This window comes from Ahaetulla prasina, chromosome 2, assembly GCF_028640845.1.
Source record: "Ahaetulla prasina isolate Xishuangbanna chromosome 2, ASM2864084v1, whole genome shotgun sequence".
NCBI classification, from domain to species: domain Eukaryota; kingdom Metazoa; phylum Chordata; class Lepidosauria; order Squamata; family Colubridae; genus Ahaetulla; species Ahaetulla prasina.
In genome coordinates this window covers 131,322,843-131,340,326 of record NC_080540.1, presented here as the reverse complement: position 1 = coordinate 131,340,326, position 17,484 = coordinate 131,322,843, and the positions used below count along the sequence as shown (strand labels likewise).

At 43.5% G+C, this 17,484-nt stretch overlaps 1 protein-coding gene across 1 annotated transcript in view; it reads right to left on the bottom strand.

Annotated features, from left to right (window-relative positions):
• Positions 1–939: 939 nt before the first annotated feature.
• The window catches only part of FDXR (ferredoxin reductase), a 55,537-nt gene continuing 38,992 nt past the window's right edge, over positions 940–17,484 (bottom strand). Inside the window, exons 9-12 of the mRNA XM_058170721.1 lie at positions 16,439–16,638; positions 8,622–8,793; positions 8,100–8,273; positions 940–5,043 (exon numbers count right to left, since the gene is read on the bottom strand). Coding sequence (XP_058026704.1) covers positions 4,913–5,043; positions 8,100–8,273; positions 8,622–8,793; positions 16,439–16,638 — 677 coding nt within the window. The 3' untranslated portion in view covers positions 940–4,912. The remainder of the gene's footprint in view (positions 5,044–8,099; positions 8,274–8,621; positions 8,794–16,438; positions 16,639–17,484) is intronic.

Below are 17,484 nucleotides of genomic sequence, written 5' to 3'. Positions count from 1 at the left end.
ATGATCAAAACTCAGAAGCTTGGCAACTGGCATGTATTTATGATGGTTAGAGTGTTCCAGAGTCATGTGATCACATTTTATGACAAGCAAAATCAATGGGGAAGACAGATTACATGCATATTACTTAACAACCGCAGTGATTCATTTACCGGTTACAAGGGTGGCAAGAAAGGTTGTAAAACAGGGCAAAACTCACTTAACAACTGTCTTGCTTAGAAACAGAAATGTGGGGCTCATTTGTGGTCATACGTCAAGGACTATCTGTATATAAGATAAGCAGATGTATAAGTTGTATAACTAATTATATCATGGTGACAAAACCAGCCCGCTGGCTTTGATCAGATTTAAAGACAGATGAATACCTTCAGGCAGGAACAAGAAGGAGTATTCCTTGTAGGGAAAATATCTATCCATTATCCATTTGGATTTTTTCCCCTGGAAAAGACTGGAAGCTTGTGAGCACACATGAAATATTATTTTGAGAAGCCCCACTAGGAAAAAAAAATGCTTTATGTTTGAACTGGGAGGAGAGGGAGAGAGAGTGCAAAGGTAGAGGGATGTGCTCTGTCACCAGCCTTGTACTGATAATCAAAGCCACATATGCATGAATAGAATAGACACACAAAAGCCACAGAAGCCAAGTCTTTTGCTTGCAAACCAGTTGAGCCTTGTACAAAAAGCCCACGGGTGTATAGTAAACACTCCTTTGCTGGAGATACAGGTGGAAATGGAAGTTTGTTTATTGCCACACTGAAGAGGTTCAGCCATGACATAATGTGAGTTGTCTGATTCTGGCAGAACATGCTGATGAACCCACCCATTCTGGCTTCTCGACAAGTAGCAACTGCCTTCTTCATAGCCAAGTAAGAAAAATGACAAGAAAGGGAGCACATACGAAATTGGAATTCACATTCACTTTTGAAATGAATTTGCTTTTTAATAAGGTTTTTTTTTTAATCGTAACAAGGTTTACAAAAAGGTACACAGAAATAGAAAAAAGAAAGGATTATCTAAACATATCACATATCCGTCAAATACTAAACCACATTTTAAAAATTCTAGATTAAAGAAAACAAATAATACCCTATGCCAAAAGGAAACATATTGCATTATTTTTTATCAGTAGTTAAAATTGCTTTTCCAAAACAGATAAAATATTTTAAATCCAATCTTTAATTTCAGGAATAAAGACTATTTTTCCAATTCCTCAAAAGAATTATCTCTCCAATACAGCCATTATTAATGAATAGTCAAATTCCAGAGATTAGGGACATAGTTTAACATTATATTAACATATTTAATATTACAAATCTACTTACAATAATACTATTCCAGAAAGATATCAGTTGCTTACAAGACCAAATTATGTGAGGCCCCTCAATTTTTTTACACTGTCAACCAAGAAAATCTGACATGCATCTTTTCAAATACATTCTTTGGGGTACCCAGAAGAGAATGAATTTGATGAAACAATTTTAATCTTAATTCCAATGAAATTGGTTTAACATTTTTAAGACGTGAAACTATTGATATCCCATTATTGGAAATTCCACTTCTTTAGGCCATAATCTATAATGTCATTAATATCAACTTTGGAAATATTATTTAGTTTTTGAAACGAATACAATGTGGGTTTAGTTTTGAACTTATTCCATCAGAGATGAAAGCACCTCAAATTTCTCAGAAGCAGCCACAGCTAAGTGGTCCACATTGACCCATCAAGATATGCTTGTGTCGATTAATATTACTGCTTTTTAATACGTAAATAAATCAACCAAGATTTGAAATACCCAGATTTTAGCACAGTAGAAACCATTGCTTTCATGGCTATTATGCATCCAGAACAAGCTCAAGAAGCTTCCCAATTCAAAGGCAACCTTTCCTTCCTACTGTGTTAAAATTTTATCGAGCCTTCCTTGCATTGGCAGCAAAACATCTCATCCTAAACTTGGCTATGCAGAACCTCAATCCTATCTTGCCCGAGTGACATCATTTGTGATTCTCTATGAAATTATATAATTCCGATTTGGGGGATTTACACATTGCTACAGGCAGGATGATCAGCTTTATCCTCTGGTTTTACTGTCATCCCCGTCAACGCATCATCTGCCAGCGGGTAAATATGCATCGTTTGCAGAATGAATGGGGGTGAGTCTGAGCTTATTGTACTGTTCTGGAATTTGGAGACTTTGTCTGGGCCTCCGTAGCTCAGTTTGCTTGTCTTCATCTCACTCCCATTTCAATTTTTCAAAATAATATGAAATAAAGACCCATATGGAAAGACAGCTCCAAATGATAAGTGTGAGTATTTCAAAAATTCTAAAATTAACTATGCAACATATCAGGTTTTGATTTAGACTCTTCAATTAAGACATACCCAGGGAGACAGCCAGGGCAGAAGGAAGGAGGAACAGACAAGAGGAAGGGAATGGTAAAGGGATGAAAGGAACCGAAGAAACAAAATGTTATAGGAAAGAGCAATTGGAAGAGAAATTACTGCAGTGCCACCTGGTCAATGACCCAAAGGGCCATGAAGCATCTGCGCTTTCTGAAGTACAGCCCTGAACATACTTACAAAAGGTCACCTAGCCTTCTCTTCAAAATCATGGTTGACAAAACATTACTTTTTTTTTGTTGACATCTTGAAGTGTGCAGGGAACAATGTAAAATTGAGGAGGGAGAGGCTATTTATATTTCAGTACACAAAATGGTAACTTAAGTTGTTTAAGAAGAAGAGAATGAAATGAGAGTCATATAACCAAGGAGGAAGATGGAGGTCATCAGGACAATATGGTTCTGCTGTAAATTTCAAATGGAGAAATGTCCAATATTAATCCCTCAAGACCCATGCTCATCTTCCTTACCTCTGTTTTTTCAATTTGTTACACTATCATTTCTTCAGGAAGCTAGAAGCACCATCAATATGGCAATGGATAAGGAAAGCAGAATCCTCAGTCCAGTATCAGGAATTGTAATCAGAAAGCAGCTTGAAGACCAAACTTTGCTGGATTTTTCAAAAGTATATAGTGGGTCAAGCAGCCTCAAAACTTGTGCCTTCCTGGTTCCAAAAATCATACTAACAAGAGATTATAGAAGTTAGAAGCCCAAGACATCTGGAGGACATCAGGTTGCAGGAAGGCAGACTTTTAAGTAAACTTCAGAAATTCCCACAAACTTTTTAGAATCCATCTAAGTTTCTTGCTGGCTGTAAGTAATAGTGTGGCCTCATGGCGCCACCTAATGAACATTCAGGACAAGGAAGTTGTTGGACCATAGGAATTTTATCCTGGAAAGAGAGGACACCCAGGTTTTCTGATGGCCAGAGGGCCCCAACTAGTAATATAAGGGCAATTCAAAGGTTTTAAGTCCATTGAGTGGATTTATATGATATTCAACTATCTCAAATGTGCAAAGTTGGAGGCCCAAAAGACTGCCTTTCTGTTCTTCGATACTGCTTCCAACATGAGCATTAACCTCAAACTTCAAATTGAATTTCCAATATGAATAAATAAAAAATATCCTGCCATGTCCTAATAGCGGCAATTTAGAAGCAGCTGAACTAGAATGGATGGAAATGGTTGCTTCTTGATGTGGAACCATTTTTTAGAAAAATAAGAAGTGGGGAAAGATGTGAAACCATACTCTCTTCAATTACATTCCAAAACTTTTACAACTTTTACATTCATAATTGCAGTAGCGGAATGGACTAGTTGGCTCAGTTATAGTTTATCAAAGTTTCTCTTATGCTATTTCTTAGGAATGAGCTTATTACATACACATGTATGCTACTTTATCTGTTAACAGTAACCCGACTTCAGTTTGAACTTCTAGAAAAAAGAAGCTATTTCTTTAATTTCCCAGCACTTAGTGTGCACAGGAATCGGGCAAGAATCAGTCAACTGTGTGAAGCCCAGCTCTGCATTTTCTATCTCCTTAAATTGCAAGAGCAGTAGAATAAACAGCATATGTTGTGACTAAAAGATTCATGATTGGCAACAAACTGAAGTCTAGACTGCTGACCCAGGTTCACCGTTTGAGAAAGAGCTTTATTTTTAAAAATGATCATACAATACACAATTGGACAGCAAAGTCAGAATGTGAGCAGGAAAGAATTCCAGAGCTAATAAGAAAAGTGACTGATATTGCCTTTCCTCTCTGACTTATCCTCATGATTACTAAATCCAAATTTATCTCCTTTCCTCTAGAGTAACACTGATTTTTACCTTTACATCCAGAATGTTCAAAGCAACCTATAAATTGTATTCATTTATTTAATTTACTTCAAGCATTTGTAAGGCTGACAAACTGATGTGGAATGCTATGTGAATTTAATTGTGACTCTTCTATGAATGAAGGCTGTCATGGCATCAGATCTAATGACAAAAATCCAGTAGAAATACAGTGACAAGAGAAATCGTGGTGGAAATCATGTCCAAGTTTCTTCAACTGGTTTGTATATGTGGAGTTGCGATTGGAATAAAACAAAACAGGACCACCACTCTCAATCCCCACTCTAGCCTACAAAACAAACCTCAAATCTTTGCAAAGGCAGATAAGGCACTTACACCAGTTGATAAATCTCTGAAATTGAAACTCTGAAAGACTTTGTCTGCTCCTCCTCCCCTTTTCTACAGGGATCAAGCTAAAGAGAGAACTGCTCCTGTTTAGAGCATTTTCAGAGTAACAAAGGGCTCCCCAGTTCAAAAAACACAATGGATGCACCAGACTATAGATGAAATCCATCGCTTGGGACAGCAACAAGCTTTTGGTACCCACAACCAATGTAGACATTCAAAACCAACAGATATTGTTAGTGGTATATCTGTACAGCAGTACAAGGGAACTGCACAATCTGTTGCAACCTTTGAATTGTGTAGGAGTATTAGGTTGATAATCTTGGGCAAGTCCGGTCTCATTGTCCAATCAATTCTAGCATTTCCTCCTGATCGACTATTTTCTCCCGAGTCTTTCCGGCCAATTTGCCTCTTGCCACTTCAACAGCATCAATCTTCTCCCAATCAGAAAAGGAAACAGGCTGGACCCCTATTAATTGGCAGAGAAAGGGGAAGTACAGATCAAAATCCAAATTAACCACACACACACACAAACCTCAGAAGCCCTCAGATGTGCCGAGGCTTCCTCAGAATCAAATTCTGAATTAAAGACACGCTCTCCGCACAAAGGACTAGGCAGACTCAAAAGTCCCAGTCAAATCAAATTACTTAGCCGTTTCTGGGAAGTTTCTTCTAATAGCATCACTCTATCTTCAGGGACAAATTGCCTTTGGTTCGTTTAAACATTTTGAATCAATTTAGAGGGAACACACTAATTGAAAGCATTTAAATAAAACGACCATAAAAAAACCAGTTGGGCTTTAAAATGTGTTCCCAGATATACTAGGAAAGGACCACAGCAAAAGCCGATTCAAATTCAACCACATCGTAAAAAGAGATTCCTCTGTTCCTCTGAGCCTTTTCCAGGTTTCACATGTCACTGTGAAATCATCAAACCCGGGGTTCTCTGGAGGACAATCTGCTTAAATTTCTAAGCTTATCAAAACCGCTGCTTTATATAGACCTAGTTCTCACAGTAATACACCACTTCTGTGCCCTCCTATATAGCAAAAAAAAAAAAAAAAAAAAAAGCGCAAGGAAATAAAGATGTGGATAGAAAATCTGTCATGTGCCAAGGAGTCCCTGGAGCTGCTTTCTGCTGTCTTTCACCTAGCTAGCAATACCAACTGTGTGCTCTGAGGAACCCCCTTGTCCCCCTAAAATTCAAATCTCTGGATATTATGCAAATCTGCAGAAATAAATAAACCCCACAGAGGCAAGGGACTTAATCCCTAGAATGTTTATTTAAGATTGAAGCCTACAATCTCAGGAGGTACTTCGGCATAAGAGGTTCAAGCAAAGATTTTTGTAAGCATAAGTACATAAAAGCAGGCAGTGGGGGCTAACTGTCAAAAAGCCAAAATACCTTGTCATTAGAAAAATCTCACATGAATAGCATTCCTGTCCAATATTCTGTTTATATCCCCCTTCCTTCCCCATCCCCTTTATCTGAACAGGCAGCTGAAGAGACTAGCAAACCCTGGGGACAACATTTGGGAAGATGTGTCCTGAAGCAGGTATGTTTCCTTGAGACAAAGGGGCAAAATCCAGAGAGATCAGTTCTAAGACTCAAGAAGCACACAAGCTCCTCAAGACAGCTTGGGGGGAAAAAATCCCACTTACAATATCCATTCAACAATATAAAGTAAACAATCTGAAAGCGTTACAGTGAGCACAGACTAAGGGTACAAAGACATTTGTCACAACACTGGGAGATCCTGTCAAAACATTTAAGATAGGGATTTGGGTTCTAGATAAAGCGAATTGAAGATAGCCATGCAAACGTGGTGCCACTCAGTTTTACTGTTTGTTAAAATACATTCCTTAGCTGGGGTATCATAGAATACTCATCATAGAATACTAATACAAAGTGGGGAACTTGTCACATTCCAGTTGTTATATAAACTCAGGAGCTTCCACCAGCAGAGTGAAGGCTACTTAATGGTTTATTTTAGTAGCATTTTGCTGGCCACAGATTCTTCAACTGTGCATAAAAGCAAGATTTCCCAACCTTGGCTGGGGGATTCTGGGAGTTAACATCCACACACCTTAAAGTTGACAAGATTGGAAAACAAGATTGTTTATGCCAGGGGTCGGCAACCTTAAACACTCAGAGAGCCATTTGGACCCATTTTCCACAGAAAAGAAAACTCCGGGAGCCACAAAACTCTTCCCGTGCCTGACTATTTCCTGAGCGGCCACAAAACTAGCATATATAGTTGAATTAAAGATTCTGTTTTCTTCTGAAACTTTTCTTTTCTTGGACTTATCCGTGGTTGGCCTACCGGGGTTGCTGACCCCTGGTTTATGCTAAGCACTGGAAGGAAAAGGGGCTGTTGAAGGGTGGATTTTAAAATTAACTGAATTGGCAGAGAAGGCAAAATTAGCTGCTTTGATTAGAAACAATGGATTGGACAAGATTATAAGAGAGTGGAAGTCATTGTGGACTTTCCATACATTATATACAAAAACAGTTGGTTAACAGAGGGATTTTGAAGATTAGCTTTACCTTTTACCTGTTGACTGTTCTTTTTTTTAAAATGTAGTGAACAGACATTGGATCGATTCAATAACTACCGTGTTTCCCTGAAAATAAGACTTTGTCTTATATTTTTTTTTGCCACCAAAAAAGGCACCTGGTCTTATTTTGGGGGGATATCACTTGCGTGCATCACCCCTGACCTCCTTTTTGCTGTCAGAGGCCTTAAGGAACTTCTTCTGCAGCCGGCAAGGCTGGCAAGGCTTTCCTGAAGGCCTCTGCAGCCGATAACAACTCTGGATCAATCTGGAGCTTTGTTATCAGCTACAGAGGCCTTCAGGAAAGCCTTGCCAGCCTTGCCAGCTGCAGAAGAAATGGGCTGGTGAGGCAGGTGTTGGGGTGTGCGAGGCCTGGCTACAACTGTCCAAAGGTAAGTAGTAGGGCAGCTCCACCACTTCCCATCCCGCCCCAGACTTAATTTTTACCCGTGCACTCTGGAGTGGGTGGCATCTTAATTAGGTCTTATTTTGGGGGTAGGGCTTATATTGGGCGCACATATAAAAATCAAGCTAGGACTTACTTTCAGGGTAGGTTGTATTTTTGGTGAAACAGGGTAGACGATTAGTTTTCCACATAAGGGACATCTGTTTATGTAATATAATATATTTTTTTAAAATATAGATGGGAAAGTTTATAACTGTTTGCAGACCTGTTATGTGAGGCGGTGAGAATACATCAGATTTTTGTTGTATTTTGTCAGCATTCAGTGGGGTGGATTTTTTATGTTTAATATTAGTTATCAATGATATATTCAATATCTGGTTTTTTTTCCTACACATTTTTGTTGGTGGTAATGGCGGTGTCAGATGTTTGTAAGTTTGTTTTCTCTTTCTCTTTGTTTTGTATTTTATCTTTGAGGATAAAAAATTAAATAAATACATAAAAGGATTGGAAAACAGGGTATTAGTGAGACTAAGAGGCAATTGCAAAATATGTCACTTACACACCTCGGGATTGAAGGATGTGGCTCACTAAATCAAAGCCTTCCTTGTCACTGGAGAGTTGCAAGGCACCAGACTGCAGGTCTTCTAGCACAGACTGGGCTGTGTCAAAGCTGTCATTCATAGTTGTGATGATTACACCTGTGGGTCCCCTCTTTACCCAGCCACTGCAATAGAGCCCTGAAAAACACAATTCCCAACCAAGCAATTGAGACCCAGTGCTTTATTTTGAACAGATCCAAACAATGACCAGGAATATGCTGCACTTTCTTGTGGCATATTCATTCAAAGTCTCCTGCTAATGCCAGGGAGAAGATCATTCAATTATACTTGCACCAGCTGTATTCAAAATGAAGTCTGGAAAAACTAAATTCTTCTTCTTTTTTAGTGGATAGCATAGGTGTGTGTCGGAATCCCAATAATTCACACTGGCCATTCATCGTTCAGCCTTGTAGCCGAATTCTCTGATTCCCCATTGTCTTTATCACACCAATTTCTACTACGTGGCATAGCACGAGTTCTACTAACCTGGTGCCCCAAGAACTCTGCCCGAATTGTTGGGAATAACACCTCGCTTGTTGTCAAAGGGTACTGCAGGATCTATTGGAAGGCTTTTGTATCCAATGCTGCTAAAAATCAGGCCAGACCTTAGTTCCTCGATTTCTCCAGTAGGAACTGCTTTCACAGCATCTCCTGCCCCCTGCACAGTCCAAGAATGGGAAAAAACGGAGGACAATGTTAGAATGACTAACAGTTGCACGATCAGGTAACCTCCATGTTTTAAACAGCATTCAAGGAAGTCTGAATGGAATGGGAGCCCATCTTAAGATGCTATGGAGCCTTAACAAAAAAAAAAGTTGCAAATCAATTCTTAACCAATTCTTCTCCTAGATGTTGGTTGGGTAATCAGCTTTATTATCAGGACACCCTCATTTCACAGGTATCAGTACAAAACAAACAGATAAGAGTTCTTTCCACAATGCTACAAAGAACATGAATCCTTGGAGACACATATAGTGGCTTCCTGAGAGCCTCCCTTTTAAGCAGAGTGCAGGCAGTTACCCTGATACTTCTAATTAGAGTGGGAAAATAAAACTATATTTAACTTATTGCTAAAAAGGAGGCAGTGTGCGGAGGTTGTTGCCAACCTTAAAGGGATAAATTAAGGACAAGGGGAAAATTAAGAGAGTTGAAGGCCCAGAAAAGAAAAGACTTGAGATCGTACTTCCAACCTGTTGACAGCTAACTGGATCGCTCTTGCTCTCTTTCCATCCATGGTAGGTAACACTTCCAGTGGACTGCGCAGAAACTTCAATCTCCACTCTTTGGATGCTGAAGCCCAGCGGCCACCCACTTCCTCAGGTGGTTCTTCCAGAGCTGTTTTGGTCATCAGCTCAGTCAGGCGTTTCTTTGGTCTTGGGATGTCTGAAAATTACAAAAGTATTGGGAAACAAGGGATTTTCCAGGAGGCAGAGGTTACCACTGCGTGAGTGATGCTGAACAGAATAACCTGAAAAAGGACTGAGTGTCACCTGCCACCTCTGCACTCGCAACCATTCAGTATCAGCTGCCATGAACTCAAGGGGATGCATTGGAAGGGGATGTTCTAGGAAACCAAACTTCACTGTATCACTCTGAGATGGGCTTCAAGCTTGGAATGGAACCCATCTTAAGATGCTATGGAGCCTTAACAAAAAAAAAAAGTTGCAAATCAATTCTTAGCCAATTCTTCTCCTAGATGTTGGTTGGGTAATCAGCTTTATTATCAGGACACCCTCATTTCACAGGTATCAGTACAAAACAAACAGATAAGAGTTCTTTCCACAATGCTACAAAGAACATGAATCCTTGGAGACACATATAGTGGCTTCCTGAGAGCCTCCCTTTTAAGCAGAGTGCAGGCAGTTACCCTGATACTTCTAATTAGAGTGGGAAAATAAAACTATATTTAACTTATTGCTAAAAAGGAGGCAGTGTGCGGAGGTTGTTGCCAACCTTAAAGGGATAAATTAAGGACAAGGGGAAAATTAAGAGAGTTGAAGGCCCAGAAAAGAAAAGACTTGAGATCGTACTTCCAACCTGTTGACAGCTAACTGGATCGCTCTTGCTCTCTTTCCATCCATGGTAGGTAACACTTCCAGTGGACTGCGCAGAAACTTCAATCTCCACTCTTTGGATGCTGAAGCCCAGCGGCCACCCACTTCCTCAGGTGGTTCTTCCAGAGCTGTTTTGGTCATCAGCTCAGTCAGGCGTTTCTTTGGTCTTGGGATGTCTGAAAATTACAAAAGTATTGGGAAACAAGGGATTTTCCAGGAGGCAGAGGTTACCACTGCGTGAGTGATGCTGAACAGAATAACCTGAAAAAGGACTGAGTGTCACCTGCCACCTCTCGCTTGCACTACGCAACCATTCAGTATCAGCTGCCATGAACTCAAGGGGGGATGCATTGGAAGGGGGATGTTCTAGGGAAACCAAACTTCACTGTATCACTCTGAGATGGGCTTCAAGCTTGGAATGGAACCTTATGGGGGTCAATGATGGGAGGCAACGAAGGGAGGGGAAAATTAGATATGGAGTTCTGGCAATCCATTACTGTAATCACTTGACTTCTAGTAAATTATACCTTTCTCAACAAATGGAGTTAAGGATCGTTCTTACTTAGAGGTTCAAGATGTGGCAGGTCTGGCACTGATTTTCATTTCATTTCCCTCCCTCCCTCCCTCCCTTACTCCCTCCCTTTCTTTTCCTATGTTATTTTTGGTGTGTGTTTTTATGTCACTTTTTAAACTTTCCCCGCTGTCCTCCCCCACCACATTTTTCCCTTTGTGTTGCAATTTTGCATTTTACCTTTTTTTTATTTTTGAAACGTAATGAAATTGGTTTTTTTTTTAAAGGAATGCTTGTGGTGAAGTTAGAACTGGATTGACTGGCAATGTGAATGTGTGCATTTATACGCAGAAGTTTCCGTGTGGTCGACTGAGAACCTGTATGATTTGGTGGTGAATGTTAGATAGGTTGTATGAGGCAACAAGAAGCAAAAATGAATGTATTAATATATGATGAAAGTGGTTGTGTTTGACAGAAAAAAACTGATGAGAAATTGCAAGGTGTACATAAATGGCAAAAATTATGAATTTGCACATCATGATAAAATATGCACTAAAGATAGAAAAATGAGTGGAAGTGTTTTAAGACAAACAAATGCTAGTAGAAAGGGAGGGCTAATGTGTGGTATGTTGTGAGGAATGAACATTTGTGGAAAGGATCAAAAATGGCCACATATATGAGCTCATTCCTTCCTATTTTGCAATAGGAAAGAGTTGGGGACATCAGGACAAGTATGAAAATTAATGGAATCCACTAGGAAGTAATTATTTAAGAAGACAAATGCATTGCTGAATGATGTATTCAGAATACAAAAGTGAGTAGTCACCATGAATGAAGTCCACTGAGGTTGTGTGGTGGAAAAAAATATCCCAGATTATCCACTCTTGGTCAAACCCATGTAAACTGACAATTCATCACCAGTGGAAAATGTAACCATTGAGTCCACAAAAAGATTCTTTCTTGGATTATTACATGTAAAGCAAAGAGAAGAAGCCTGGCTTTTGAAATTAGAAATTAAGAGAAACAAATTAGCACAAACTGTACTGATGTAAGAAGAAAGGCAATTTAGGACAGCTCAGTCCTGAAACAGAAATGTAAGCATAGAATTTACCTAACTCTCTTGAAAAAAACAAAAACACATTCCACTTATATATTGTTCTAATTTACATTGTACCTTATATTGTACCATTGTACTTGCACCTTTTGTCACATACTTTTCTGCTTTTTTTTCCTCTGACCCTCAACATCCACCCACCCCAATTTGCAGAAAACATGTTCTTTCTGGAGAAACCTCAGACAGGGAATGGTCCCAGCTCTCTCCCAAGGTTACAAAGCACACTGCATATTCCAAACACTGCAATTCAACCAGGCAACACAGGTGGCAGTTTATTATTATTACAAAGAGATGTTCTGGTTGAAAATGAGGGAAAACTAGGAGATACATCTGGCTCACTAAAAACACAGGACACTAAACCATTTCAAAAAATGGCTGCTGTACAAATTTGTCTCTTCATAACAATTCACAGGGAATCTTCAATATTCCCAGAGAATGACAAAATGAGCTTTTGTCTGGCATCAATCATTACACCTAATGACTAAAACGTAATTGCTTTCATTTGGCCTGGATCATTTTGGCCAAAGGATATTTTATAAAATATCCAACTTATTCAAGGCCTTGGCTGCTGAACTAACTCAAAACATTAGTAAATTCCCATCTGAATAACACATCTGAGGTTCCTGCTGGCTTGTTCAAGCACAGAAATGGGTGAGGAGAAAATCAAAACCACACTAGGGTAGAAAACCTTTACTCTCCAATGTTGTCCCAACAATACACCTACCCTGTTTCCCTAAAAATAAGACCTATCCAGAAAATAAGCCCTAGAATGTCTTTACACGTGTGCCTAATATAAGCGCTCCCCGCAAAATAAGCCCTACTTGAGACCCTGAGCAGCCAGCCACCTGCCCATTCTGTCTGGTTATTTGTGAGGCTGTGGCCGTGAGGCAGGGGGTAGAGCTGGCCCATGGGCCCTGCACCAGTTTACCTCAGTGACCCCACAGCCAAGCTATTCACACCCTGACACCTGCTTCATGATGGCAGCACCAGCAGCCATGTGCAGCAGGAACGATGGCCGCAAGCCCACACTTCTTTCTTTCGGCCGCAATGGAGCAGCAGGCGAGCGGCACACAAGTGCCGCAGCTGCGAAGTGAGGCAGGTGTCAAGGCATATATGGCCTGGAGTGGAGTACCAGTGCCGCAGCTGCGAGGTGAGGCAAGTGTCGGGGCATAGATGGTGTTCTGTTTCCCTTCCCCCAATACTCCCAGCAAAGAGTCCGTCAGAGGCCTTCCTTTTTTTCCCCTTTTATTTACATAGATACATGTCCTGGCCACGTCTACCCACGGGCCTGCCAAGTTTCTGGAGATAACGAGGAAATTATAGATAAGGCCAGAATTACTCACGAATATATTCTTCCCTCCATGAAATAGTTAGCTCGCGCCAAATTCATTGCTTTGTCCGAGACAAAAAACCAGGAAGTCCCGCCTCCTATTTATAGTCTCTGCAGATGTCACTGCATGACAATTATGACTTGGCTTTGTCCCAACTCTTCCGCTGCTGCGCACGCCGATCAAGCCTTCGTAATCTTGCGTCCCTCCAAAACTGTTCTTGGGGCGTTGCCAAATCAGAAGAAGGCCCGGGAGAATCAGGCCTTGCCGGCCCCTCCCTCTGAGTGGGTGCCAGAGGGGGAGAGGGCTCAAGAGAAGCAGGGCTTGCCAGGTCTTCTCCTCATTTTCTGAATCATCCGAGTCCAGGAGTCTGGGTCCAGGAACCTGGGTCACAACACTATCCTCACCGCAGGGCCCTTCCCCGGGCTGACGATCGGGATGCGGTCGGGCTGGGTTCTGCTCATGGAAGGCCTGCACCAGGTCAGGGCATGAACGCCGGAGGCATCTACCCAGGAGAAATCAGTCCCGTATCCCTTCCACGCGATCAAATATTGGAAACGACCCTTTAGCCAGCGAGTCTCAGACGCTGTGGACTTCAGATTCCTCCGACCCGTCCTCGGCGACAGTGACGGGTGCTGTTGGGCACCGAAGGGGACTCGTGTGGCCTCAGGAACCAGAAGGGACCGTGAAAACGGGTGGATCCGCATGGATCGTGGCAGGGTCAGTCGGTAGGCTACCGGGTTGATGACTGCCTCGACAGGGAACGGGCCGATGAATCGATGGTCCAACTTCTTTACCGGACGGGAGGTGTTTGGTGGAGAGCCACACCCGGTCTCCAACTGCCAGCGGGGGCGTTGCCCGTCGGGAGCGGTCAGCGGACCGTTTGTAGTCCTCCTTTGCCCGATTCAGCTGCTGACGTACCAACTGTTGGACCGCATGCAATTCCGTCAGGAAGGTCTGCGTTTCGGGAACAGGAGAGTCCGGTGGTGCCAGAGGGAAGAGCCGCGGATGGTACCCCACATTGGCAAAGAACGGGGTCATCTGAGTAGAGGTGTGCTGAGAGTTGTTAAAAGCAAACTCCGCCAGAGATAGGTAGTCGGCCCAGTTGTCCTGTTGCTGGTTGATGAAGCAACGGAGATACTGTTCCAGTATACCGATGACCTTCTCTGTACCCCGCCGGTCTCCGGATGGTGCGATGACGACAGACATACCTGCACCTCCAACGCGCCATCAGGCTCTTCCAGAAGCGGGCTGTGAACTGAACTCCAGCGGTCCGAAACCACCCTGTCCGGTAGACCATGGAGGCGGAAGATGTGCTGCAGAAAGAGACGGGCGTTTTGCGGCTGTGGGCAGTCCGCGGCATGGGATGAAGTGTGCCATCTTGGTGAGCATGTCCACCACCACCAGCACCGTGGTGAACCCAGAGGACGGCGGCAGGTCTGTCAGGAAATCCATAGAGATCGCCCCAGGGTCTGTCGGGTGTCGGCAAGGGCTGGAGGAGCCCGGGAGGCCCCGTGGCGGTCTTGGCTTGCCGGCACGGTACGCAGGATGTCACGTAGGCATGTATATCATGCCGCACTGGGCCACCAAAAGGTCCGTGTCACCAGGTGGAGGGTCTTGAAGAACCCAAAATGTCCTGCTGCAGGGTTGTCGTGGCACTGGGTCATGACGAGGGCTCGGAGTGGTCCTGTGGGCACATATAATCGCCCAAACTTGAGTAAGTCCTCCTCCAAGGTCCAAGGAGACGTGGGGCCCACCTCCGCCTCCTTTGCTGCGACCAGGCGTCCTGGCGCTGCGCCTCGCACCTGGGCCCGCAAGTCCACTGGCTCCGTGCTGCGGCCAAGGCTTCTGCCGCAGCACTGTCCGTGGAGGAAGGGGTCCTTGGCGCAGAGGTACTCTGGCTTGCGGGACAGGGCATCCGCCCTCCGGTTGTGACCGCTGGGAATGTAGGTCACGCGAAGTTGAACCGGCAAAACAACGACCACCGGATCTGCCGCTGGTTTAACTTCCGAGCTGTGGTGAGGTGCTCGAGATTCCGATGGTCCGCTCGACCTCCACCTGATGTCGGGCCCTCCAGATGGTGTCGCCAAGCCTCGAATGCAGCCTTGATAGCCAGCAACTCTTTTCCCAGATAGTGTAGTTGCGCTCGGAAGCGTTGAGCTTCCGGGAGTAGTAAGCGCACGGAAAAAGTGTGCCACCATTCATCGGAGCCTGTAGCAGCACCGCTCCCAGAGCCACATTGCACGCGTCCGGTTCCACCACAAAAGGGCGGAGCGGGTCGGGATGCCTCAGGACGGGTTCCGTGATGAAGGCTTTCTTGAGGGCTGTGAATGCTTCTTGCTGCGGGGGACCCCACCGGAATGCAACCTTCTTCCTGAGGAGCTGGGTAAGTGGAGCTGTCAGTGTGGCGAAGCCCGGGATGAAGGTCCGGTAGTAGTTGGCGAAGCCCAGTAGGCGCTGAACATCCTTCACCCGACGAGGGGCTTCCCAGCTACACAAAGCTTCTACTTTACATGGGTCCATGGCTATGCCCTCGGGCGAGATGATATGCCCGAGGAATTCTATGGAAGTCCGGAAGAAGACGCATTTCTCCAGCTTCGCATTGAGTTGTTGCTCCCGCAAGCGTTGCAGAACCAGACTGACGTGTCGAAGGTGGCTTTCCCTGGACCGGGAGTAAATCAGGATGTCGTCGAGGTAGATAACCACGAACCGATCCAACATGTCTCGGAACACGTCGGTCATGAAGTGCTGAAAATGGCGGGAGCATTGGTCAACCCAAATGGCATGACAGTGTATTCGTAGTGTCCGTATCGGGTGCCGAATGCCGTCTTCCATTCGTCTCCTTCTCGTATCCGCACCAGGTTGTAGGCCCCCCGGAGATCGAGCTTGGTGAAGATCGTGGCCTCCCGCAACCTTTCCAGTAGCTCCGGGATGAGCGGCAGGGGGTAGCGATTCCGCACCGTAATGGCGTTTAGCCGGCGGTAATCACAGCATAGGCGCAAGTCCCTGTCTTCTTCTTCACAAAGAGGACCGGGGCCGAGAGGGACTTTGAAGGCGGATGAACCTCGGGCCAGGTTTTTGTCCAGGAAGTCCCTGAGGGCGGCCAACTCGGCCCGACATGGAATACAGGCGTCCCACAGGCAGTGGTGCGTTGGGCAGAAATAAAACTATATTTAACTTATTGCTAAAAGGAGGCAGTGTGCGGAGGTTGTTGCCAACCTTAAAGGGATAAATTAAGGACAAGGGGAAAATTAAGAGAGTTGAAGGCCCAGAAAAGAAAAGACTTGAGATCGTACTTCCAACCTGTTGACAGCTAACTGGATCGCTCTTGCTCTCTTTCCATCCATGGTAGGTAACACTTCCAGTGGACTGCGCAGAAACTTCAATCTCCACTCTTTGGATGCTGAAGCCCAGCGGCCACCCACTTCCTCAGGTGGTTCTTCCAGAGCTGTTTTGGTCATCAGCTCAGTCAGGCGTTTCTTTGGTCTTGGGATGTCTGAAAATTACAAAAGTATTGGGAAACAAGGGATTTTCCAGGAGGCAGAGGTTACCACTGCGTGAGTGATGCTGAACAGAATAACCTGAAAAAGGACTGAGTGTCACCTGCCACCTCTCGCTTGCACTACGCAACCATTCAGTATCAGCTGCCATGAACTCAAGGGGGGATGCATTGGAAGGGGGATGTTCTAGGGAAACCAAACTTCACTGTATCACTCTGAGATGGGCTTCAAGCTTGGAATGGAACCTTATGGGGTCAATGATGGAGGCAACGAAGGAGGAAAATTAGATATGGAGTTCTGGCAATCCATTACTGTAATCACTTGACTTCTAGTAAATTATACCTTTCTCAACAAATGGAGTTAAGGATCGTTCTTACTTAGAGGTTCAAGATGTGGCAGGTCTGGCACTGATTTTCATTTCATTTCCCTCCCTCCCTCCCTCCCTTACTCCCTCCCTTTCTTTTCCTATGTTATTTTTGGTGTGTGTTTTTATGTCACTTTTTAAACTTTCCCCGCTGTCCTCCCCCACCACATTTTTCCCTTTGTGTTGCAATTTTGCATTTTACCTTTTTTTTATTTTTGAAACGTAATGAAATTGTTTTTTTTTTTAAAGGAATGCTTGTGGTGAAGTTAGAACTGGATTGACTGGCAATGTGAATGTGTGCATTTATACGCAGAAGTTTCCGTGTGGTCGACTGAGAACCTGTATGATTTGGTGGTGAATGTTAGATAGGTTGTATGAGGCAACAAGAAGCAAAAATGAATGTATTAATATATGATGAAAGTGGTTGTGTTTGACAGAAAAAAACTGATGAGAAATTGCAAGGTGTACATAAATGGCA